Source organism: Vombatus ursinus, unplaced genomic scaffold (genome assembly GCF_900497805.2).
Source record: "Vombatus ursinus unplaced genomic scaffold, bare-nosed wombat genome assembly UNPS02014802.1, whole genome shotgun sequence".
Classification (NCBI taxonomy): Eukaryota; Metazoa; Chordata; class Mammalia; order Diprotodontia; family Vombatidae; genus Vombatus; species Vombatus ursinus.
In genome coordinates this window covers 25,222,899-25,247,411 of record NW_020954580.1, presented here as the reverse complement: position 1 = coordinate 25,247,411, position 24,513 = coordinate 25,222,899, and the positions used below count along the sequence as shown (strand labels likewise).

The window sequence follows — 24,513 nt, the reverse complement described above, 5'->3', positions numbered from 1 at the left end:
TCTAAAACTTATTAACCTTTCTATTTCAGATTACTAAGACGTATCTACGAAGTCACAGAAAGCCATGATCTAAGAATTTTCCACATCTACAAAAATCAGAGAGCCTTAAAATAATGATTTTCAAATACTTAATCATGTTAATTCTATTGATAGCTTTAATATCCTTTATTCTAAATTATTTTACAGCATTGGAATTTTATTATTCCATGCTCTACCTACCTTGCAGTTATTTTAGCCATGTAGCTTTTTCACTCTTAATGCTTTTATATTTCTAACTACCTTTTCTTAATGAAAACTTTCATTTGAATACTAAAAAAAAAAGTCTGTCCATATCTAATTACATTTTCTTTTGCCAAAATTTCAGCCACAATATCTCCAATCACTCCATCAATAAGCTATGGCCAGGTGAAGCCAAGATAAGCAGAGTGAGAAGAAGCACTGCTAGGTGCTCCTCTCTATAAGCTATTCTAGACATCTAGAAAATGTACCAAATTGAATACTGACAGGCAAATCCAGAAAAAGTCACAAGTCATTTGCCCAACTTGGCATAGAGAGACAGACAGGAAGTTCAGTGGATACTAGCCTGATCAGGAGAACACTGTACACTAAACACTCAGTCACCCAGGAGAGATCCCAGGCCCACACTGGGGAATACCCAGACCCACACCAGAGCTCTGCAACAGGGAGAGGTGTCAACTGGCTGCTTTATCATTCACTATCCAGTCCTAGATCATAGATCCGGTGCACACGGAGAAGACGCCTTGCACAGGGGAGCAGCTTTCCCAGATAAGAAAGCCCCAGGCTGTGTAACGAGAAAGGAAGACGTTCAAGAGCCAACAGAAGTGGCATCAGTGGCATGGCCCAGACTTCATGTTCCAAGTTGGGTCTTACTTCCAACATCTAGACAAGCCTGCAGAGTAATAAACCAGAGCCAGAATCCCAGAACAAAGAGAACGTTACAATCCTACCCCTCTGAACTAACAGAGTTTTCCATTTGGCTGACAGGGATGGAGTCCGTCAGGAGTCTATTCTTGCTCAGACCCATCCCAAGAAAGCAGTAAAAGGACCATCTCAGATCTGCTTTCCCTCCAGAAGTGCACAGAGCCTAGTCCCAAATCAAGACCAAAATAGTCTGGGAGAACAGGCAAACAAAAAAAGAATACTACTATGAGTTGTTACGGTAACAGGGACTCTCAAGACACAAATGCAGAAGAGAATGACTCTAAAACATCCACAAGCAATGCTTCAGAAAAGCACAGCTTATGCACAAACTAAACTAAAATTCCTAAAAGAGATGAAGCAAGAGTTACTTTTTTTTAATATTTCCAAATGAAATGAGAGTTCTTGAAGGAAAATTTGGAAAAGAAATGAGATCTATGAAAGACAGAATTGGAAAGGGAACTAATTAACAGCTTGGCACAAGAGGTACAAAAACTTGCCCAAGCAACAAATTCAAATAGAAGTCAATGATTTGAGGCAACAAAAAATATTAAAACAAAGTCAAAAGGCTGAAAAAAAATAGAAGAAAACAAAAGCTATCCAATAGCATAAACAACTGACCTAGAAAACAGATCAAGGAGAAAAAATTTAAGAATCATTAGACTATCTAAACACCATGACCAAAAAGAGAGACTAGAAATCCCATTTCAAAAAATCTTAAAGAAAACTGTACAGGTCTCTTAAAACCAGAGGGCAAAGTGGAAACAGAAAGAATCCACTGTTCATCTCCTGAACTCCCAGGAACGTCATAACCAAAATCCAGAGCTTCCCAATCAAAGGAAAAATACTGGAAGCAGCTATAAAGAATCATATACAATGATTCACTAAATGATACACTAAAAACGAATGGAGAACTTGGAATATGATAGTCCAGAACACAAAAGATATGGGCTTTACAGGCAATAATTCACCCAGCAAAACAGTATAATCCTAGAGGAGGAAAAAGGGACCTTTAATGAAATAGAGGACTTCCACACGTTCCTGATGAAAAGTAAGAGATACAAAGAAACTTTAAAGTATAAACACAGGAGTGAAAAGAAACATAAAAAAGGTTAACATGAATGGGGTATTGGGGTAGAAAGGTGAAAGGGAAGATCTTGGCTGATTAAAACAAAATTTGAAAAAAAAAAATTAAGAAAGAAAGAAAACTTGGGATCTCTGATGAACACAATGACCAACCACAATTCCTAAGAACTCCAACATCAAACAACCTGTCCACCTCCAGACAGAGAGGTAATGGACTCAGAGAACAGTCTTAGACGTATTTTTTTCCTTAGATAAAGTCAACAAGAAATTTTGTTTTGCTTGACTATGTATGTTTGTAACAGAGGTTTGTTTTTCTTGCTAAAAAAATCTGGGCAACAGCAGGGGGAAGGGAGAAACATGCAAAGTAGAAGAAAATAATACAAAATTTAATTTTAAAAAATAAGCTATGGCCAATGACAGGGATGGTTTTAAAACTTGTGAAACTCTTACTCAACACCTTAAACCACCACTATTTCTCTATGATCATATAAACTGTATTACCTCTTTAAAGAATGTTCTGATGAAGAATAATATGGCCACATCAGGAAAAACCAAATAATTTTACCCAACAACCTCAAAATGGTGGATGAAAGGGGAAAATATGTATATACATAATTACTCCATTAGAATATCTCTATTGTCTCTGTAGTCATCTTATAAGGCTTTAGGGGGGAGGCGCTGGATACAACAAAAAAGTTTACAAAACATTAATGGAAAGAACTGGAATTAGCTTATACTTAAAGAAATTCTGGGTTCTAATATCTGAACAATACCAAAGCTGGATCCCTAGTATAATACCACCAAAGAGATAAGAACAATTACAGCTAGTGTTTAAACAATGCTTTAAGGTTTACAAAAGTATTTTATAACTATCTCATTTTATCCTCAAAACAAAGATTAACAACCTTGGGGCAGTGCCTGTTGGGTGAAAACAGAATTCTGTCTTCCCAACATTTAAAAAGGGCAATTAGCAAGATCCAAGTAATTACTACTGAATATTTTTTTTGGAAGTAGTCTCTACCTTTTGCGCGAATAAGTTAGAAAACTGGGAAAAATCCAAAATCAGCATCTACTTTAAAATGTATTTTTTAGAAGGCAAACAAGCAACATCATGTAATGAGTGGACAGAGTGCTAGACTTGGAATCGGGAAGACAGTAGTTCAACTCCTCCCTCTGACCTTCTACGCTGCAGGTCCTGGCACAGTGGAAAGAGAACTGAATCTATCTAGAGTAAAGGGAACGAGGCTTGAATCAAGGCCTACCAACTACCAGCTGGGTAATGGCCATTTCCCATCTCTGCCTCTGCTTCCTCAAGTGTAAAGTAAAGGGCTCAAAATAGATGATCTGAGTTTCCTTTCAGCTCCAAATCTAAGTCATTTACTCTCTGTGCCTCAGTCATAGCCCTAGGATTAAGTCACATATGGATTAAATCACATTCACTCTTCAGTACTTCCCTTCACACGTGGTCATGATCTAATCACACTGACCTCAAAAAGACCAGCACACTAACTTTATTAAGTATTGTAAAAGGAGTATCTTTAAATACGTATATTAAAAAAATTTTTCTGGTAAACAATTTAGCAATTTCCAACAGGTTTAACTTTATTTTAAATTCAATTTTGTTTTATTTTCACTTGTGAATTCTCTCCCTCCCACCCAATGAGAAAGCAAGAAAAACAAAACCCATTACAAATATGTATAGTAAAAGAAAAACAAATTAACAAAGTAAAAACAAAATGCTTTAAATTACACTCTGAGCCCATCACCTCCTCTCTATCCACCTATCCTCTCATTTTTCAACATGAGCCCTGTGGAACTGTTGTTGGTTCTATTGTAATCAGTTAAATATTCATAAAATTAACAATACAAGGACTATTCTTACTGAATGAATATAGATCATTTCCCAAATTAATAAGATTCATATAACTACTGTTGTGGTCTGAGAAATTTAGACCCCTCAAAGACCAGAGTACAGGACACGGTTGTCTGGAATGAATTAACAGACTCAAGCATTCCTTAAGTCAAGGTGGCAAAGATTTATCATTATATTATACAGTGGACAAGGATTCTCAAGGAAACTGCTATGGTGGGCAGAGTTCCTTAGAGAACTTACAACCTAACAGGAATGATGCTAAAGCATATACAAGAAAAGTAGTGGATTATGTGCCAAGTATGCTGATTAAGTGATAACATACAACCTTGGTCACATTCACTACTAGAAATGGGGGGGGGAGGTTCCTAATAGTTTTGTTCTGTTACGTCTGTAACAAGATAGTTTTGGGACTTGACGTCTACAGCTTGACCTCTGGACTGTCTACAGTAACTGGGGGCATCAGTATTTGATAGTTCTGCTGATACTAGCTACATTCATTCTGTGCACAGAAGGGAAATTCTAGAGAGGTCAGCTTGTTCTTGTAACAGGGAGAGATAGTTTGCCTCACTGAGCCCACTCATGACTTGTTGCCAGAGATAGGGTCCTTGGGTTGCAGGTAAACTGTCAGAGACAGTGTTTTGAGGCTAGGGAGAAATACGGTCTTGGAAGTGGGGTCCGAGTACAAGCACCTCATCACTATCATCCAATACTCCTCCTGAATTATTCTTTATGTAAGCACAGGTAATTTTCTAAGCAGGCATCAATCTTCAAGACTAGACCTTTTTACAAGCCTTCCATTGTGTTCAGAACACTCTGCCTCCTCATATCTACCTCAGAGAATCCCTAGCTTCCTTCAATGAATTGCTCAATTACTTCTTTCTAGAAGAAACTTGTTTCCAGATCTCCCCAATTGTTTTCCTCCAACTACCCAAAAGTGCTTCATAATTTTTGCTATGTAGGAGCCAAGATGTAGAATAAAGGCAGAAACTTGCCTGAACCAAATTCCCTCCAAACAATTTTAAAATAACGTCTCAAAGTAAACTGAGGAGCAGCAGAACCAACCAAAGGACAGGGTGAAATGATTTTCCAGTCCAAGACAGCTTACAAATTTAGCAGGAAAGATTTGTTTCACTGGGGTGAGAGCTCAGCCCAGCAACCCAGCAGCAAACTTTGGGGGTAACTGATTTGCAGAGGTAGGGCAGCTTTGAGTTATCAGACCACAGATAAAAGGGTTGGACAGCTGGTCAGAAGGAGATTAAAGGAGACCCTATGCAGGCACTGAGAGCAGGACTCTACTGCCTTGTCCATACACGATTCCCTAAGAAGAGCAACAGCAGAAGTGGGGACCCTGGTCACAATTGCCAAAAAGAGTGCTTGTGGTTGCTCACAGACCAGAGCAAGGCCAGGAAAGCAGTGATCACCCCTCTCCTTAGATCATACTACCTTGGAAGAATTGAAAACTTATAGATCTCCAGACCTAGCTCTAAAAACTGCAGTATGAAAAACTTGAGGCTTGAAACAATGGCCCCTCCCCCCAGGAGCAAAGCCTACCTTTAACATACAGTTAAAATCAATCTTCAGGACTAGATGTTATTTTTAAAATCCTAACACTGATAGGCTGACTATTATAAACAGTTAAAAGTCAAGAAATAGTCTAGGAAAATGAGCAAAAAAAAAAGGAACCTGACCATATAAAGTTACCATGGTGAAAGGAAAGTTGAAAACAAAAACTCAGAAGAAGACAACAAAACCAAAGTGGCTACATGCAAAGCCTCAAAGAAAAATGTGAATTCTTCTCAGGCCATGAAGAGCTAAAAAATAATTTTAAAAATCAAACAAGGGAAATAGAGGAAAAACTGGGGAAGGAAATGAGAGTGATGAAAGAAAATAACAAAAAAAAGAGTCAAGAGCTTGGTAACAGGCACCAAAAAATACTGAAGAAAATGACACGTTAAAAAAGAGAAGTGGCCAAATAACAAAACAGGCACAAAAATCCACTGACAAGAAGAACTCCTTAAAAAGCAGAACTGGCCAAATGGAAAAAGAGGTACAAAAATTCACTTAGGAACTCCTTAGAAAACAGAATTGGGCGGGGGGGGGGGGGAACAGCTAGGTGGCACAGTGGGTAAAGCACCAACCCTGGAGTCAGGAGTACCTAAGTTCAAATCTGGCCTGAGGCACATAACACTCACTAGCTGTGTGACCCTAGGCAAGTCACTTAACCCAAACTGCCCTCACCAAAAAAAAAAAAAAAAAAAGCAGAATGGGCCAAATGGAAAAGGAGGGACAAAAACTCACTGAAAAAAAAATCATACCTTAAAAATTAGAATTGGCCAAGCAGAAGCTAATGATTCCATGAGGCATCAAGAAACAATCAAAATCAAAAGAACGAAAAAATATAAGAAAATGTGAACTATCTAAATGGAAAAACAAGTGACCCGGAAAACAGATCCAGGAAAGATAATTTAAGAATTTTTGGACTACTTGAAAGCCATGATCAAAAAAAGAGCCTAGACATCATCTTTGAAGAAATTATCAGTTCTGCTTCTGGGAGGCAAGATGGTGGAGTAAGAAATAAGTTGCTTTTACCCTCTCTTATTAACCTCTAAAAGCCCAGAAAATATTGCCCCAGTAAAAACCCTGGAACAGCTAGACCAGCAGAAAAAAGGGGTGCAGCAATCTGGTAGCCCAGGAAGATTGAGGGATTAACAGGAAAGGGCCCTCTTGCCCTGAGGGAGGGGGAGCAGTACAGAACAGCTGATGTCCCAGCACCTTAGCAGAAAGCCCCACCTCAGCATACCAGGGGGAGATCCTGAACCCCAGGTGGTGGAGCAAGCAAGCACAAACACCAGGACCCCCGAGTGTCTCAGTACAGACAGGGGAACCAGTGGAAACCAGCTCAGAAAACCACGACATGCCATGGTGTTCTCAGGTAGCCAAGTGTCCCAGTGCCTCAGCAAAACCCTGGGAAGCACAACTCCAAGAGGGAAAGCCCCAGGGGGAGAAACATCCTGCAGCAGCAAAACATACATCTGCAAGGAACCAAAGAAAACCAAAAGCCTGGGTGAGCAGGAAATCTCCAGGAACCACACTACCCAATCCTCTCCTAGAGCTGCCCCAGAAGAACTCCTTCAAAAATAAAAAGAGGGGCAGCTAGGTAGTGCAGTGGATAGAGCACCAGTCCTGGATTCAGGAGGACTTGAGTTCAAATCTGGCCTCAGACACATAACACTTACTAGCTGTGTGACGCTAGGCAAGTCACTTAACCTCATTTAGCCTAGCCAAAAAAAAAAAAAAAAAAAAATAGATAAAAAATGGGCCAAATGGAAAAGGAGGTACAAAATCTAATAGAAGAAAACAATTTGTTAAAAATTAGAATTGGGCAAGTGGAAGCTAGTAACTCTATGAGAGAGCAAGAATCAGTCAAACAGAAAAAAAAGAATGAAAAAAAATAGATGAAAACATAAAATACTTTATTAGAAAAACAACTGACCCAGAAAATAGATCCAGGATAGACAATTTAGAAATTACTGGTCTACCTGAAAATCACAATGAAAAAAAGAACCTGGACAGCCTCATCAAGAAAAACTGCCCTGAGGTCCTGGAACCAGAAAGTAAAATAACCATGGAAAGAATCCACTGATCACTTCCTGAAAGAGATCTCAAATTGAAAACGCCAAGGAATATAGTAGCGAAATTCCAAAATTACCAGGTCAAAGAGAACTACAAGCAGCCGGAAAGAAACAATTTAAATATCATGGAACCACAATTAGGATTACACAGGACCTTGCAGCTTGTACATTAAAAGATGGTAGAGAATGGAATACGATATTCCATAAGGCAAAGGAGCTTAGATTACAACCAAGGATCAACTACCCTGAGAAAATCAGCATAATCTTTCAGGGGAGGAGATGGACATTCAGCAAAATAGGGGACTTCCATACCTTCCTGATAAAAAGTCCAGACTCAACAGAAAATTTGATCTTCAAATACAAGACTCAAAAGAGACATAAAAAGGTAAACAGGACAGAAAAACAACAACAACAACAACATGTTATTAATAAGGGCAAACTGTTTACATCCCTATCAGGGAAGATGACACTTGTAATTCTTGAGAACTGTATTGTTATTACACCATTTTAAAGGAATATACATAGAGGGGGTGGGTATAAGTTGACTTTGATGTAATAATTTTAAAAAATCTAATTAAATGAGTTAAATGGATCTAAGTAACTGGATTAATTGGATCTAATTAAGGGACTGTACTGGAAGAAAAAGAAAGGAGGAGGCAGACAAGGGCAAATTACAGGAAGTTACAGGAAAAGGCACAAAAACCTATTACAATAGAGGGAAAGAAGGGAGGCAGATGAGCACTGTTTGAACCTTACTCTCATCAGATTTGGCCCAAGGAGGGAATAACATAATCAGGTAGAGAAATCTAACTTGCCCTATAGGCAGTAGGAGGGGAAAGGGGAAAGAAAAGGGAGGGGGGATAGAAGGGAGGGAAGAAGTAAGAGTAAAGGGAAAAAAAAGGGAGAGGGCTAATAGAAGGGAGGTGGGACTGAGAGAGGCAGTGGTCAAAGGCAAAACACTAGTGAGGAGGGAAAGAGAGAAAGGAGAAAAAAAAGCATACCCAGGGGGAAATAAGATGGAGAGAAAGACACAGACAGTAATCATAACTGTGAATATGAATGGGATAAACTCTCTCATAAATCTGACGTGGATAGCAGAATGGATTAAAAACCACAATCCTACAATATGTTGTTTACAAGAAACACATTTGAAGCAGAGGGACAAAGAGTAAAGGTAAACGGCTGTAACAGAATATATTATGCTTCAGCTGAAGTAAAAAAGGAGGGGTAGTAATCCTGATCTCAGACAAAGCAAAAGCAAAAATAGATCTTATCCAAAGAGATAAAGAAGGAAACTACATCCTGCTAAGAGGCACCATAGGCGATGAAGTAATATCATTACTAAACATACATGCACCAAGTAGTATAGCATCCAAATTCTTAGAGGAGAAGTTCAGGGAGTTACAGGAAGAAATAGACAGCAAAACTATACTAGTGGGGGACCTCAACCTCCCCCTCTCTAAACTAGATAAATCTAACCACAAAATAAATAAGAAAGGAGTTAAAGAGGTGAATAGAATTTTAGGGAAGTTAGATATGGTAGACCTCAGGAGAAAACTGAATGAGGAGAGAAAGGAATATACTTTTTTCTCAGCAGTATATGGCACATACACAAAAACTGACCATGTATGAGGGCATAAAAACCTCACAATTCAACGCAGAAAGGCAGAAATATTAAATGCATCCTTTTCAGAACATGATGCAATAAAAATTATATGTAATAAAGGGCCATGGAAAGATAGACTAAAAAATAATTGGAAACTAAATAATCTAATCCTAAAGAATGAATGGGTCAAACAACAAATCATAGAACAATCAATAATTTCATTCAAGAGAATGACAATAATGAGATAACACATCAAAACTTATGGAAAGCAGCCAAAGCAATTCTCAGGGAAAGTTTTATACCTCTAAATGCTTACATGAATAAAATAGATAAAGAAGAGATCAAAGAATTGGGCATGCAACTAAAAAAACTAGAAAAAGAACAAATTAAAAATTCTCAATTAAATACCAAATTAGAAATATTGAAAACCAAAGGAGAGATTAATAAAATTGAAATTAAGAAAACTATAGAACTAATAAATAAAACTAAGAGCTGGTTTTATGAAGAAAAAAAAACAATAAAATAGATAAAACTTTAGTTAATTTAATTAAAAAAAGAAAAAAGAAAACCAAATTACTAGTATCAAAAATGAAAAGGGTGGGGCAGCTAGGTGGTGCAGTGAATAGAGCACTGGCCCTGAAGTGAGGAGGACCTCAGTTCAAATCTGGCCTCACACCAAACACTTGACACTTACTAGCTGTGTGACCCTGGGCAAGTCACTTAAGGCCAATTGCCTTAAAAAAGAAAAGAAAAAAAAAGAAAAAAAATGAAAAGGGTGCATCCATCACCAATGAAGAGGAAATTAAAACAATAATTAGGAACTATTTTGCCCAACTGTATGCCAATAAATTTGACAATCTTAGTGAAATGGACGAATATTCACAAAAACATAAATTGCCCAGATTAACAGAAGTAAAATACTTAAATCACCCCATCTCAGGAAAAGAAATTGAACATGCCATTGATGAACTTCCAAGGAAAAAATCTCCAGGGATAGATAGATTTACAAGCGAATTCTATCAAACATTTCAAGAACAATTAATTCCAATACTATATAGACTATTTGGGAAAATAGGCAAGGAAAGAGTCTTACCAAATTCTTTTTATGATACAAATATGGTGATGATACCTAAACCAGGAAGAGTAAAAATAGAGAAAGAAAACTATAGACCAATTTCCCTAATGAACATAGATGCAAAAATTTTAAATAAAATATGAACAAATAGATTATAGCAACTTATCACAATACCAGGAATGCAGGGCTGGTTCAATATTAGGAAAACTATCAGCATAATTGATCATATCAACAACAAAACTAACAAAACCACTCAATAGATGCAGAAAAAGCTTTTGAGAAAATACAACACCCATTCCTATTAAAAACATTAAGAGAGCATAGGAATAAATGGAGTCTTCCTTAAAATAAGCAGCATCTACCTAAAACCTTCAGCAAGCATCATATGTAATGGGAATAAGCTAGAAGCATTTCCAATAAGATCAGGGGTGAAACAACAATACCTATTATCATCATTGTTGTTCAATATGGTACTGAAAACGTTAACTTTAGCAGTAAGAGAAGAAAAAGAAATTGAAGGTAATAGAATAGGCAAAGAAGAAACAAAGCTATCACTCTTTGTAGATGACATGATGATATACTTAGAGAATCCCAGAGAATCAAGTAAAAAACTACCTGAAATAATAACCAACTTGAGCAAAGTTGCAGGCTATGAAATAAACCCACATAAATCATGGGCATTTCTATATATTACCAACAAAGCCCAACAGCAAGAGATAGAAAGAGAAATTTTATTTAAAGTTACTGTAAACATTACAAAATATTTAGGAGTCTACCTTCCGAAACAAACCCAGGAACTCTATGAACACAATTACAAAACACTTTTCACACAAATAAAATCAGATCTAAATAATTGAAAAACATCAGTTGTTCATGGGTAGGCCAAACTAATATAATAAAAACAACAATTCACTTATTCAGTGTCATACCAATCAAATTACCAAAACTTATTTTATAGAGCTAGAAAAAATAATAACAAGATTCATTTGGAATAACAAAAGGTCCAGAATATCAAGGGAACTAATGAAAAGAAATGGTACGGAAGGTGTCCTAGCCATTCCAGATCTTAAATTGTATTATAAAGCAGCAACCATCAAAACTACTTGGTACTGGCTAAGAAATAGAGTGGTGGATCAGTGGAATAGGTTAAATATGCAAGACACAGTAGTCAATGACTACAGTAATATACTATTTGATAAACCTAAAGACCCTAGCTTCTGGGATAAGAACTCACTATTTGACAAAAAGTGCTGTGAAAACTGGAAAAGAATATGGCAGAAACTAGGCATAGACCAAAATCTCACACCACATATCAAAGTAAAGTCAAAATGGGTTCATGATTTAGATATCAAGGCTGATACTATAAGCAAACTGGGAGAGCAAGGAATAGTTTACCTGTCAGATTTATGGAGAACAGAAAAATTCATGACCAAATAGGAAGAACATTATGAAATGCAAAATGAATAATTTTGATTACATTAAATTGAAAAGGTTTTGCACAAACAAAGTCAATGCAACCAAGATTAGTAGGGAAGCAAAAAACTGGGAAACAATTTTTACAGTCATCGTCTCTGATAAAGGCCTCATTTCTAAAATATATAGAGAACTGAGTCAAATTTATAAGAATACAAGTCATTTACCAATTAATAAATGGTCACTGGATGTGAACAGGCAGTTCTCAGATGAAGAAATGAAAGTCATCTATAGTCATATAAAAAATGCTCTAAATCACTACCGATTAGAGAAATGCAAATCAAAACAACTCTAAGGTACCATATCACACCTATCAGATTGGGAAACATGACAAAACAGGAAAATGATAAACGTTGGAGAAGATGCAAGAAAACTGGAACACTAATGCACTGTTGGTGGAGTTGTGAAATGATCCAACCATTTTGGAGAGCAATTTGGAACTATGTCCAAAGGACTTTAAAAATGTGAATATCCTTTGACTCAGCAATAGCATTTCTAGGGCTGTATCTCAAAGAGATCATAAAAATGGGAAAAGGACCCACATGTACAAAAATATTTACAACAGCTCTTTCTGTGGTGGCAAAGAAATGAAAATTGAGGGAATGCCCATCAATCAGGGAATGGCTGAACAAGTTGTGGTATATGAATGTTATGGAATATGATTGTGCTATAAGAAATGATGAGCAGGCAGACTTCATAAAGACCTGTATGGACTGATGCTGAGTGAAATGAACAGAACCAAGAGAATGTTGTATACAATAACAGCCACTCTGTGGGATGACTAACTTTAATAAACTTAGCCCTTTCTCAGCAATGCAAGGATCTAAGACGTCTCCAAAAGTCTCATGATGGAAAATGCTATCCACATCCAAAGAAAGAACTATGGAGTTTGAATGCAGATCAAAGCATACTATTTGCTCTTTTTTTTCCTTCTGTTTTGTTTTCTCTTTCTTGTGGTTCCTCTATTGATTCCAATTCTTCCTTACAACATGACTAATACGAAAATAAAAATAAATAAATAAAAAGAAATTATCAAGGAAAACTGCCCTGATATGCTAGAACCAGAGGGTAAAACAGAAACTGAAAGAATTTTCTTTTTTTTTGGTTTCTTTTTTTGTTTTGTTTTTTTAGGCAGCTGGGGTTAAGTGACCTGCCCAGGTAAGAGTCAAGTGTTTGGTCTGAGGCCGAATTTGAACTCAGGTCCTCCTGACTTCAGGGCAGGTGCTCTATCCACTGTGCCACCTAGCTGTCCATGAAAGAATTATCTAAAAGAGATACCAAAATGAAAACTCACAGGAATGTTATAATCAAATTCCAGAGCTCCCAGGTCAAGGAGAAATACTGCAAGCAGCCAGAAAGAAACAATTCAAGTATCATGGAGCCAAAGTCTGGATAACACAAGGTTTAGCAGCTTCTACATTAAAGGATCAGAGGGCTTAGAATATGATATTCTGGAAGTCAAAGGAGCTAGGATTACAACCCAGAATCACCTTCCCAGCAAAACTGATTATAATCCTTCAGGGAAAGTATGGACATTTAACAAAATAGAGGACTTTCAAGCATTCCTGATGAAAAGACCAGAGCTGAAGAGAAAATCTGACTTTCAAATACAAGACTCAAGAGAAGCATAAAAAGGTAAACAGGACAGAGAAACTGTAATGGATTCAACAAGGTCAAACTGTTTACATTCCTACATGAGAAAATGCTTGTAATTCCTAAGAACTTTCTCATTATTAAGGCAGTTAGAAGGAGTATATATAGACCGACGGCATAGGTGTGAGTTAACCATGAAGGGATGGCATAAAAAAAATAAGGGGTGAGAAAGAGGAATGCACTAGGAGAAGGGGGAAAGGAAAGGTAAAATGGGATAAATTATCTGAAATAAAAGAGGCACAAAATAATTTTTATAGTGCAGGGAAAAATGGGGGGTGAGGGTAGCAGGCAACACTTGAAGCCTACTCTCATCAGAATTGGCTCAAAGAGGGAATAACATACACTTAGATGGGTATAGAAATCTGTCTTACCTTATAGGGAAGTAGGAGGGGAAGGGAATGAGAGAAGGGGGAGGACAGGTAGACGGGAGGGTGGACCAGGGGAGGCAGAGATCAGAAGCAAAACACTTTTGAGAAGGGACAAGATGAAAGGAGAAAAAGAAGATAAATGCGAAAAAAGCAGGATGGAGAAAAAAACAGTAATCATAACTATGAATAGGATGAACTCACCCATAAAACAGAAGCAGACAGCAAAGTGGATTAATTTGCTATCTCTATATTCTTGTATATCCTTATTTGTGTCTATATTGTTTTCCTTCAGTAGAATATAAACTCTTTTGAGGCAAGGAACTGTTTCGTTTTTTACTTTTATTTTCCCCAACCTCTAACACATGGTAGGTACTCAACAAATACTTGTTGAATTATGGTATTAACTAATTTCCACTTTAGAATAATAACATTAAAATTAAATTATTTACTGCTCAATCATGCAATTACTCAAGGTAACTCAACACTTTACTGGTCAATAGCTATATTATAAGCTACTTGAGGACAAAAATATGTCTTATTTTTCTTTGACTCTCTGCTAATGTGTAGTGTGGTGCACTGCACACAGCAGACATTTAATGAATGATAGATCTAATTCTTTTAATAACAACTCAAAATATTAACTATCCTTTTAGCCAAATTTCACTTAACAACAACAATAATAGTTAACATTTACACAGCACTTACTTTATATGTGCCAGGAATTATACAACGTTTACAATTACTATCTAATTTGATCCTTTCAACACTCTAATGAAGTAGGTGCTATTATCATCATCCTCATTTTACAGATGAACAAAATAAATTTACTTTGACCTAATTTGTAATTTAAAATCACCTACTCCTTGGCTCCTTATGTCCTGTAACCGTCTGGCCAAAAGCAATAAAAGTTGGACCCTTTACAGAACTGTTCCAAACTTCAGAATGAACTGAGATCAAAAGCCTCTACCTAGCGAACTCAATCTGCTGCCACAACAACCAAGGCTCTATTTGTGCTAAGGCAAATCTAGTTATTCTCTTGTTCCTGTTTCTCATGTCATTTGATTCTATGTTGAAACACCCACAAAGTTAAAATTTCATTTGGGCTTCAACATTTTCTCCAGTGACTTCTTTTCCAGCTGAAGGCTGATGCTCATCTACAATCATTTTTTGTCTTAGAGCACCTTCTCTGCATTCCCCTCAGTATTCAGATTATTAAGAGTTAATGTATCTTTTTTTCATCCAGGAAAAATTGGAAAGAGACATTCTAGTATGTTCTCTTGCCAGCAACAAAAACTCTAATCCATAACTGCCTATTTTGCTTACTCTTTTCAGAATATCAAATACACAGCTTTCTATTTGACATTTGGCTGATATCTTTATAGAACCTTATCAACTCCCTATAAGTCAAATGATTAGAGAAAAACTGCTTTTTATTAAAAAGCTAGGAGAGGATTAAAAAAAACAAATCTAACCAATCACTACTATATTAGAATACAATTTTTAAGAAGGCTGTAAGCAAAGTATAACAAGGTTTTTAAATGCAGATATACAGTTAATTATGATGGTAAACACACAGAGGTTAGGCAAATTTGAGGAAACTATTAAATTCTACAAGATATTCAGGAAAGATCTACTAAGTATCAGATTAAGTTTTAACAACAGTTAATAACAAGCACAAACTGCTACAGGATGGCAGGCATAAGGACAATAAGAATCTCAAACAGCAAGTATCCAAGAAGCTATACTCCATTATTTGTTAGGAAGATTGCTAAAAGTCTTCATACATATGATAATATGCTATGTAGAGTTTCTACCATACATGAGGAACAGGATTACAGAAAAGACAAATAAAGCTAATCCCTAAACAATGATCACCACTTTCCTCCAGGAAAATGTAAATTCTGGAGTACAGAGATGGGTTTTTTAATTCTATTTGCCTCTCCAGAGATCTGCACAGGTTGTTTTTATAGTTGATTTTATATTTATATTTATACAATGATGTTAATAAACAAGGATTATTGGAAACAAGTGTAAAGTTTAGTGGCAAGAGCATTAGATCTGGACCCCTTACTACTTACTTCCTGTGCAACTTGGGGCAAGTCATTTAATCTATCTGGGCCTGTTTCCACATCTGTAAAATTGGGGGGTTAAATCAGGACTTCAGAAGACAGATGATGAAACGTGATCTACCTCTTAACAGAGATAATGGGACTAGAGATACAGGAAGGAACAAAATCTTTTCAGACATAGACAAGGTGTGGATTTCTTTCTTGAGTAAACTTAATTTATTATAAAAGAGAGCTTTTATTTATGGGTTGGGGAGCACAAAAAAGAAGTTCAGAAGGGAACATGAATAGACAAGCTGGGCAATACTGGTCCATATGTCAAATTTTAATATACATACTATATATAACTATATGTTTGTATGTATATATAATATACACACACTTTTTTTAAAAAAAACAAGATCTACATGAGATTTATAGTTTCATATACAATCTTCTATTTCTATACTTATTTATATATTAAAATGTTCATATTTGCTGGGTTTTAAGTTCATAGTCAAAAAAGAAAATTTGAAATAAATTATATGGTCTCTTCAAACTCAATTATCCTATGAGGAAAAAGAAAAATAAATATCTACTTGTTAGGCAGGCCTGGAAAGTTTTCCTCGTTATATTTAATTCTCAGTTCTTTAAATTTAAATCTTGAAAAAGGATAAATTAGTAACCTTAGAAATTAGAAATTAGCTGCAACATACAAGAAACAAACCAAAAATTTACATGGAAACTAGAAACTGGTCAGGTGAATTTCAATATTTATGTTGCAAAAACAAAAATCAGTAAGAGAAAGATTTTATGCTGACTCAACTTAGTATGAAATACTATTTTAAAATTACTCAATTCATAATGCTTTACTTCACTGCTTACCTTTAACTGGTCTTTGTCTGATGTGGATTGCTCTATAAATTAAACATAAAATTAAATTTTACTGAATGTTATACTAGACCAATTATTTCATATTTTAGCACATGTACTTCAATTTCATTAAGTACTCAAGTGCCAAGCTAAGTCATTATTTCTAAAAGATTATAAGGCTCTATCTGAATATTAAGTTCTTTAACTGCACCTCAAATTTTCACTATTAATTCCACAATTGTTCCTATCATATTAATTTACTTATTTCCAATTTTTCTATGACAGAATGAAGAACTAAAGCAGTCCCTAACTGATGACCCCAAATTATGTTTCGGCTAACCTGATGCAAAATTTAAATACAGTACAAAAAAATTCCACAAACAAGTCCCCATCAGTTAAATCAGTATATGAGAAATGAAAATTCCAGTTCTTTAAAACAATTTTTAAAGTCTTCTAGAGTTTGCTCTTCCTGAGTTTTACCACTTGTAAGGAGAACAGCTTTGACAGGCCTTGAGAAAAGTTGAGAATTCAGAATGTGACAAGAGGAAATGAAATTTGTTTCATGGTTGGTCCTACCATAAAGATTTAATTAATTTAGTACATAGATTTTGTTTCTACTGCTGAATTTTGACTCTGTGTGCATACTCACGCAAAGAGGTGAATTTTCATTTCAGAATGGGAGGAAAGAAAAAAATGAAAATTTTACTTAGATCAAAAGGAAAAATGAGGAAAAAAAATCCTACATCATTAAGCTAATAAAAGAACATCCAAATAAATGAGAAAAAGATTCCTTCAAAGATGGCGAAACATACTAGCTATATTTTCACTCTAAGGCTCAACTACTTACTCTTGCTACTTTGTGAGGTGCTTGCCATCTTTTCAGCATTCTCCTTAGAAATCAGTGAAGTGCTTTTCCCTGGTGTTTTTGCTAGTTCATAAGCTGAAAAGAAAAAACAATGTCAATATCCAAAAGAGATACACAAAAACTACTCCATGAATTATGATAAATTAAACCAGAAAAATGAGCTATATTACACTTATATACAGTGAACATCTAAGTATTAGATCTAAACAACTAAAGAGCTGAAATAACCAGAATCAGAGGTACAGTGGGTAATAGATAGAAGGCTGGCCTCAAACTCAGGAAACTTTAAAGTCCAACTGTGATGCTACTCACTATTATATGGAGATGACTTGGTTCTCAAAGGCTTTGCCACTGCAGCACAAGCTCTGAGAGAGTCTATGAGTCTACTTCAATGGAAAGAAAAATACTGTTTTGGTGAAAACCTCTGTTCTGGGTCTCTTGATTCCCTTCTTCACTAGTACCATGATGAATTTAAAGTTTACCAGGATAGTGAGGTAGATAAGAGAAAGAGACAGCCAGTGAGGACAGAAGAGGGCCAAAGAGTGAGGAAAGAAGAAAAGGAGAAGAGGGAGATGGGAGAGGGAGAGAGAGAAAAAACAGAGAAAAAGAGGGAGAAGAGAAAGAAGGAAAAGGATAAAAAGGGGCAGGAAGAGAGAGAGGAGAAGGAAAAAAGGAAGAAGGAAAGGAATGGGGCAGAGGGAAAAGGAGAGAAAGAGGGAAGAGAAGAGGGAAGGAGACGGGCAGCTTGGTGGCGCAGTGGATAAAGCAGCAGCCCTGAGGGAGGACCTCAGTTCAAATCCAGTCATTTACTAGCTGTGCAACCCTGGGCAAGTCACTTAACCTCAACTGCCTATAAAAAAAAAAAAAAGGGAAGGAAAGGGAAGAGAGTTAGAGGGAAAGCGATGGGGCAGAGAGGGTGGGGTGTAGCAAAGAACTAGTTTTTCAACTGTCTAGAAATAGGAATCTAACCACCGCTACTCAAGACAATCAAGATGAAATTCTTGTCTAATGATCAGTGAGCTGATGTACTCTTAAAATCTGTGTTATATCAATGTTGACATTCTTTAAGTGAAAGCAGGAGGCACAGTATAAGGATGTTGAAGCTAAATGGAAGGATGACTCCCAGACTATCTTTGGAGAGGCAAATGAAGACATTGATGAAACTGGTTTTATCGCTCATACAAAGGCATTAAGAAGTATCTTTTCACGAGACACTTGATCATCTTGTGCCTGGCATACAGTAGGTTCTTAGTAAATGCTTGTTGGAATTGAATTGAAACCAGAGGAAAAAACAATGGATGAAGAAAGTCTGTAGTCAATCTAGACTACAATATGCTTTTGGATGGTTCAGTACATATATATTTTTAAACACTGGCACACTTCTGGGGATGGTATTTGTGAATCACAGAAAACCACAGCATCTAAAGAATCAAAACTTTGGGTCACTCAAAGGGCAATGGGAACATGAAGCAACTACCATATAGTCCCCGTCCTGTCTTGTTTTCCTGTTTGCATCACCAGCATTTAGCACATAGCACGTGCTTAACATTTAACACTTTTTTTCGTTTATTCAGTAATTCATGTATCTCCGTTTTATGTCTCTCTTGATGTTTATTATGAGCAAAGATATTTTTGTTATGTTTTTCAAGAAATTCTGAATCACTTTAATATACAGGTAGGAGACACCATGCAACAGAAGAGCCTATAATCTCCTTTGTTCTACCTAATAACAAACAATAACAACAAGGGCATCTCATACTTCCTACGTATTTCAGTAAACGATGAGATAATGAAAACGTGGTCTTATTGTTCAATATATCTTTATAAAGCCAGATTGTTCCCTACTGATGCTCTCATTGAGAAAAATTATCTCTGTACATAGGTACACAGATGATTCTCAAAAGATTTTATATAGAAGGGAAAGTTGGGATTTAGGTCAGCAAGTACTAATGTTCTGTCACCTTTTTAAAGTATTAATAAAGTACAAGAACTTTTTTCCAGGATTTTGGGATCTTCTCTTCCTTCAGATAACTTGTCTACTGTTCCCTCCGATTGCATGAATGACAAAAGAGATCTCCTCTATAGATAACTGGTCCAGTTGTTTTTCCTCTTTCTGTTTTCTTTTGTGCCATGAGGAGAAATATATGGGAAATAAGAATCTTACTAGGAATACAAAACAAACATTCATGAATTTAAACTATTAAAGAATATAAACAAGTGAGACAATGTAAGCAAACTGAAAAATCTCACTAGTCACAAAGTACAGAGAACAGTCAGCATGGGGAGAGGCTAGTGAAGGAAGGTTTCTTGAACTTGCTCTTGGATGAGAAAAAACAAATCAAGAATTAACAACATACCCAGCTCCGCCATCTTTTCAGGATTTTTTCTGGTCTGAAAAGAATAAACTTTGCTGCTACCACCTGCAACACGGCCATTTTTCAAGGATTCTGAGAAAGAAAAAAAGATATGCAAAGCTAAATTAAACCAACTGAAATTTAAGCTAGAAAGTGTTAGTTATTAACCTTCATTTTTAAAAATAACGTATGTGGTATGTTTGGGTTTGTTTTTTTTTTTTTTTTTAAATAAGAGTCAACAAGGATTGCTGAGTCCCTAACTAAATGTGGTCACACATGGATCATTTCTCATTCTGTTGCCATTCACTCAACAGACCAGAATACTGTTTTTAAAAAGCTAAAGTCATGGATTTAATGCCAATTTGGGACAATTTTTTTTTCTGTTTCACTGTCAGAGAACTCAATTTTGAGTTTTCATCTAAAGATCACATAAGAGACCTGGTCAAAGTATCAACAGAGCTATACAAATTCATCTTCATTCATAGAAAAACAAACAATACAGGATTTACTGACAAGAGATAGGGCCTGTACCTATGATTTCTTTGGTATAGGGAAATCCACAGTAAGCAAAATCTTTCTACAAATGCAGGTCAGTACCTCCTCTGAAACAGAGAGTCTCAGAGTTGCCTAAAGTTCCAAGAAGAAAAGTGATTTTTTTTTTTTGCTTATATGGTAAGTCTTAAAGTAACATGGCCAATATGTCAGAAGCAAGACTTGAACCTAAGTCTGTATTCTTGACTTAGGCTCTCTCTATCTAGCCTCAGTAGACACCATGCCATCTACTGATGGTAAGTCAAAAACACAATCTCCATTTATTAGCAATATTTTACTCCTTATCCTAAAGTGTGGTATTTTTACATATTGGCAATTAGCCAATTTCTATTTGGAGTTAAGTTTGGTTTTTTTCCAATAAATACCTTGAGTGTCTGCTCCTAGAATATCCACATAGTTCTCATCTTTTAAATCCTCCTGGTCATCTTCATTTAGGTCACTTTCCTGCTTCTTCATTAGTTTCTTCACATTGACTAAGAGTTGAGCTCGATCTTTTCGAAATTTAGCCCCTGCAATAATAACCAAAAAACCTAAAATAACCTAAATTTAAAATTCTTTGAATGTTAAATTACAAAAATGTTTTTCTCTTTGTATTATTTTTATATTTTCTAAATTTTTTAAAGATGGAAAGGAAAAATAAAACTGTATTTGTGAGAAGGGGCATATACTCTTCTAGAACTGAGTTAATTCCAACCTTCAAAAATACTTCAAATTAGAAATTTCAATTTCAAACATAACCCTCTCAACCTCAACTGACAAAACTGGCATAATTCCGTAACTAGAATTAACTTTTGCTGCTAGGTAATCTCACAAATGTTTTATATAGCTTTGCTAATTTGATTTCTTAGTTAGAAAGAAGGAAAACTCAGAAATGAAGGATTTTGTATTTAACAATGTTAGTGTTAGACCAAGTATTTCTAACATTTAAAGAAACAAAATATTTTCATCTAAAGGTGAAACAATACTCAAACATTAAATAAGCATCATTAAAGATACTCTGTACCTTCTTCTTTATCAAGAATGTGATTAAGAACATCATCATCCCCTACAAACTGAACTTCCAGCATCTTGACTTCTTGTGGCTTCAAATGGTTCATCATTATTAACCTTAACAGAAATAATAAAGAAATCATTCAAAAGATCCTAAAAGATTCATACCAAGTACGTTTAAGCAAATTTAAAATTTAATGTTATGTATGGCTAAAACACAATCTTTACCAGAAGTCTGGTAACCACCAGTTAGTTATCCTATCATTTAGTAATTTCTGGGTATAAGCAGTCTTTTGAAGTGTTTAGTGAAATTATATATTTTAAATTTTTTTGTTCCCCTTTTTAAATTCATTTGTACAACTTACATTTTAAAAGATCTTATTTATAGACATGGAAAGAAAAGGGAAGGAGAGGGAATAAGCATTTATACAGTACTTACTATGGACCAGGAACTGAGTTAAGAGCTTTTTACAAATAACTCATCTGATCCTCATAGCAAGGAATCCTGTGTGGCAAGGGTTCCATTTTACAGTTGAGGAAACTGAAGCAAACAGATGTTTAGTGACTTGCCATGGGTCACAAAGCTAGTATGAATCTGAAGCCACAGTTCTTCCTGACTCCAGTCCCAGCATTCTATCCACTGTTCAGTACCTGTTTATTAGTTGCATTGAAGACTACCAGATAACTGTCACAACCGAATTCTATGTGATAAATCAATCAAGTATCAATTGAGTGCAGTACTAGGTGTATGTGCAGACCTAGGCATGGGCAGAAGAACCCCAACTGATCTCTGCCCCAGTCAACCTGTTCAGTCAAAAGGACTTTCTTAGTCTTCACAATTTTGGACTGTCAGCAGTGCTGAAAACAAAGCCATCTGAGGGTCTGCACAGATAAGGAAAATTTAACAACATTAATTTACAACCTTCTATGTGATAAGCACAGTGGGAGGAGTTACAGTTGGGAGGGAAGGAGTGGGCTGAAATACAGAGATAAAAATGAGAAGATCCTGGCGCCCTTAAAAATAAGAATTGGGGTGACCCTGGGCAAATCACCTAACCCCGATTGCCTCATACCAAAAAAAAAAAAAAAAAAGAATTGGGCAAGTGGAACCTAAGGACTTCATGAGACGTCAAGAAGCAAACAAAATCAAAAGAATGAAACAATAGAACAAAATGTTAATTATATCATTGAAATAACGACTGTCCTGGAAAATAGTTGTCAGGACTCAAATAACACTAGAAATCCACCAAATGCTTTACCTCAAACAGTACTGTCCCCGTTTTACAAGAAGGAGAAACTGAGGCACAAGACGACCGGGGTGCCGGGGTCCTAGACAGTCTACTGCCAAACCAAAGCCCTCCATCACATGCCTGCCACGGAGAGCCAGGGTCTCCCCAAAGCCTTCCCAGAGCATCTGAGGGGCGGGGCCTCGAGGCAGGAGCGCCCCACCCCCACCCCCGCCCTCCACCAGCTGTAGCCCGGGGCGCCACGCGTGCGGCCTGAGCCGAGGGTGCCTCCCAAGGGGAGGGGGAAACGCGGACTCGGAAACCCGCCCACCCAGGCCCCAACCTCCGGCCTGAAGAGACCAGCCTCGGCACAGCACCCGCAGGCCGGCCCGGCCCGCCCCGCCCGGCCTCCCAGTCAGCCACCGGCTCCCACACTCACCCGACCAACAGCCCGAGGCTGAGGACGGTGAAGAGACAACTCTAACAGTGGCTCATCCGCGGCAGCACGGCAGTCGAAGCCAGACGAAAGCGTGGAACTATCGCCACTGGCTGCCCGAGGCCCGGACAGATGGCTGAGGGGACAAGGAAAGGGACCCTCCCGGGCCACACACTGAATCTCCCGCCCTGCTTAAAGGGGCGGCCCCTAAAGCTGCCAATGGGAAGCCGAAGCAGCGGAGAGCGACAGGCCAGAGAGCCAATCAATATCCTCTTTCCCTGCCCCGCCTAGAAACGGCAGGAGAAATGGAGACTCTCGAGGAAACAACAATTACGTCGCCTTTCTTTCGCCACTTCCGGTTCCGGAATGGCGTTGGTGAAGAGGAACTTGCGCAGAGCGAGCTCCTTCGTGATTGGCTAAGGAGAAGAATAGAGGGGGCGGAACAGAGAGCGGAGGGTGTAAAGTGGTTTGCCTGGCCTATACCACGTGGAAGATACTGATGTTTGGAGTGGTGCAAAGCAACGTAACTTTTATACTAGACTTGAAGCAGACTAGTGCCTTGTTCCGCAGGGGGTCATAATAAACTTTTCTGAAATTGCGGTGCTCAAGCAGGGAACCCAAAATAGAAAATGTCACCCTGTGGAAGAGTAGTGTCCAAAGCTATAAGTAAAAAATTTTTTTCAGAACGTTTCCTTCTAACCATTTCAGGTAGATTGTAAATTTGTACCCATTTTACAGATGAAGAAACTTAGACTGAGAAGGGCATTTGCCCAAGGCCACCTACATAGCTAGTAGCTGTAACAGCTTGGGTCTTCTGGTGCCCCTGACTTTTGGTGCAGGGATTGCTTGACAGAAAGAATTCCTTTCTCATTCATTCTGATACCAAGATCTTCAGCAGCTTTTCCCTATATACTACAGAACTTCTTAAAAGGATGCAGGCAGTCATTTGGGGAATACTGATGAGATGGATCTGCAACCCTTATTTTGGAATACCAGGAAGAACAGAAGTTCCTCCAGCATTTGTGTGGCTAGTGACTTAATTGTTGCTACTATTTCTAGAGAAGCAAAGGAGAAAGTTTAATCTGTCTGTGTTGCTGAGTATAGTTCTAGACCACAAGACTTAAGGTTTTGTATAAGCTGTGTTAAGAGGGAGAAATCCTTCACAAGTTGGCACCACCTGATCTTTCCAGCTTCATTATCCATTACTTACCCTCCCAGTCCAGCCAAACTAACTCTCTGTGCGTTACACAAGACATGCCCTCCTCCTGGACCTATGTGTTGGCACTGATCTGCCTCTTCATCTCTGTCTCACAGAGTCCTACTCTTAAAGACCTTTCCTGATACCCCAAACTGCTAGTGCCCACCCTTCCTAACTACTTTGTGTAGCATCATCTCTGGTCCCCAGAAGGTTGCTACTACCTAGAGGTTCAAAGGGTACTTTGTGAGTCCTAAAACTCTAGTAGACAG

General features: G+C 37.2%; 1 protein-coding gene across 1 annotated transcript in view; it reads right to left on the bottom strand.

Moving 5' to 3' along the window:
- Positions 1–23,235, bottom strand: part of ORC2 (origin recognition complex subunit 2) — a 54,235-nt gene extending 31,000 nt beyond the window's left edge. The window contains exons 1-6 of the mRNA XM_027873891.1: positions 23,050–23,235; positions 21,398–21,501; positions 20,760–20,903; positions 19,846–19,935; positions 17,471–17,563; positions 16,636–16,667 (exon numbers count right to left, since the gene is read on the bottom strand). Coding sequence (XP_027729692.1) covers positions 16,636–16,667; positions 17,471–17,563; positions 19,846–19,935; positions 20,760–20,903; positions 21,398–21,494 — 456 coding nt within the window. The 5' untranslated portion in view covers positions 21,495–21,501; positions 23,050–23,235. The remainder of the gene's footprint in view (positions 1–16,635; positions 16,668–17,470; positions 17,564–19,845; positions 19,936–20,759; positions 20,904–21,397; positions 21,502–23,049) is intronic.
- Between the last annotated feature and the right edge of the window lie 1,278 nt (positions 23,236–24,513).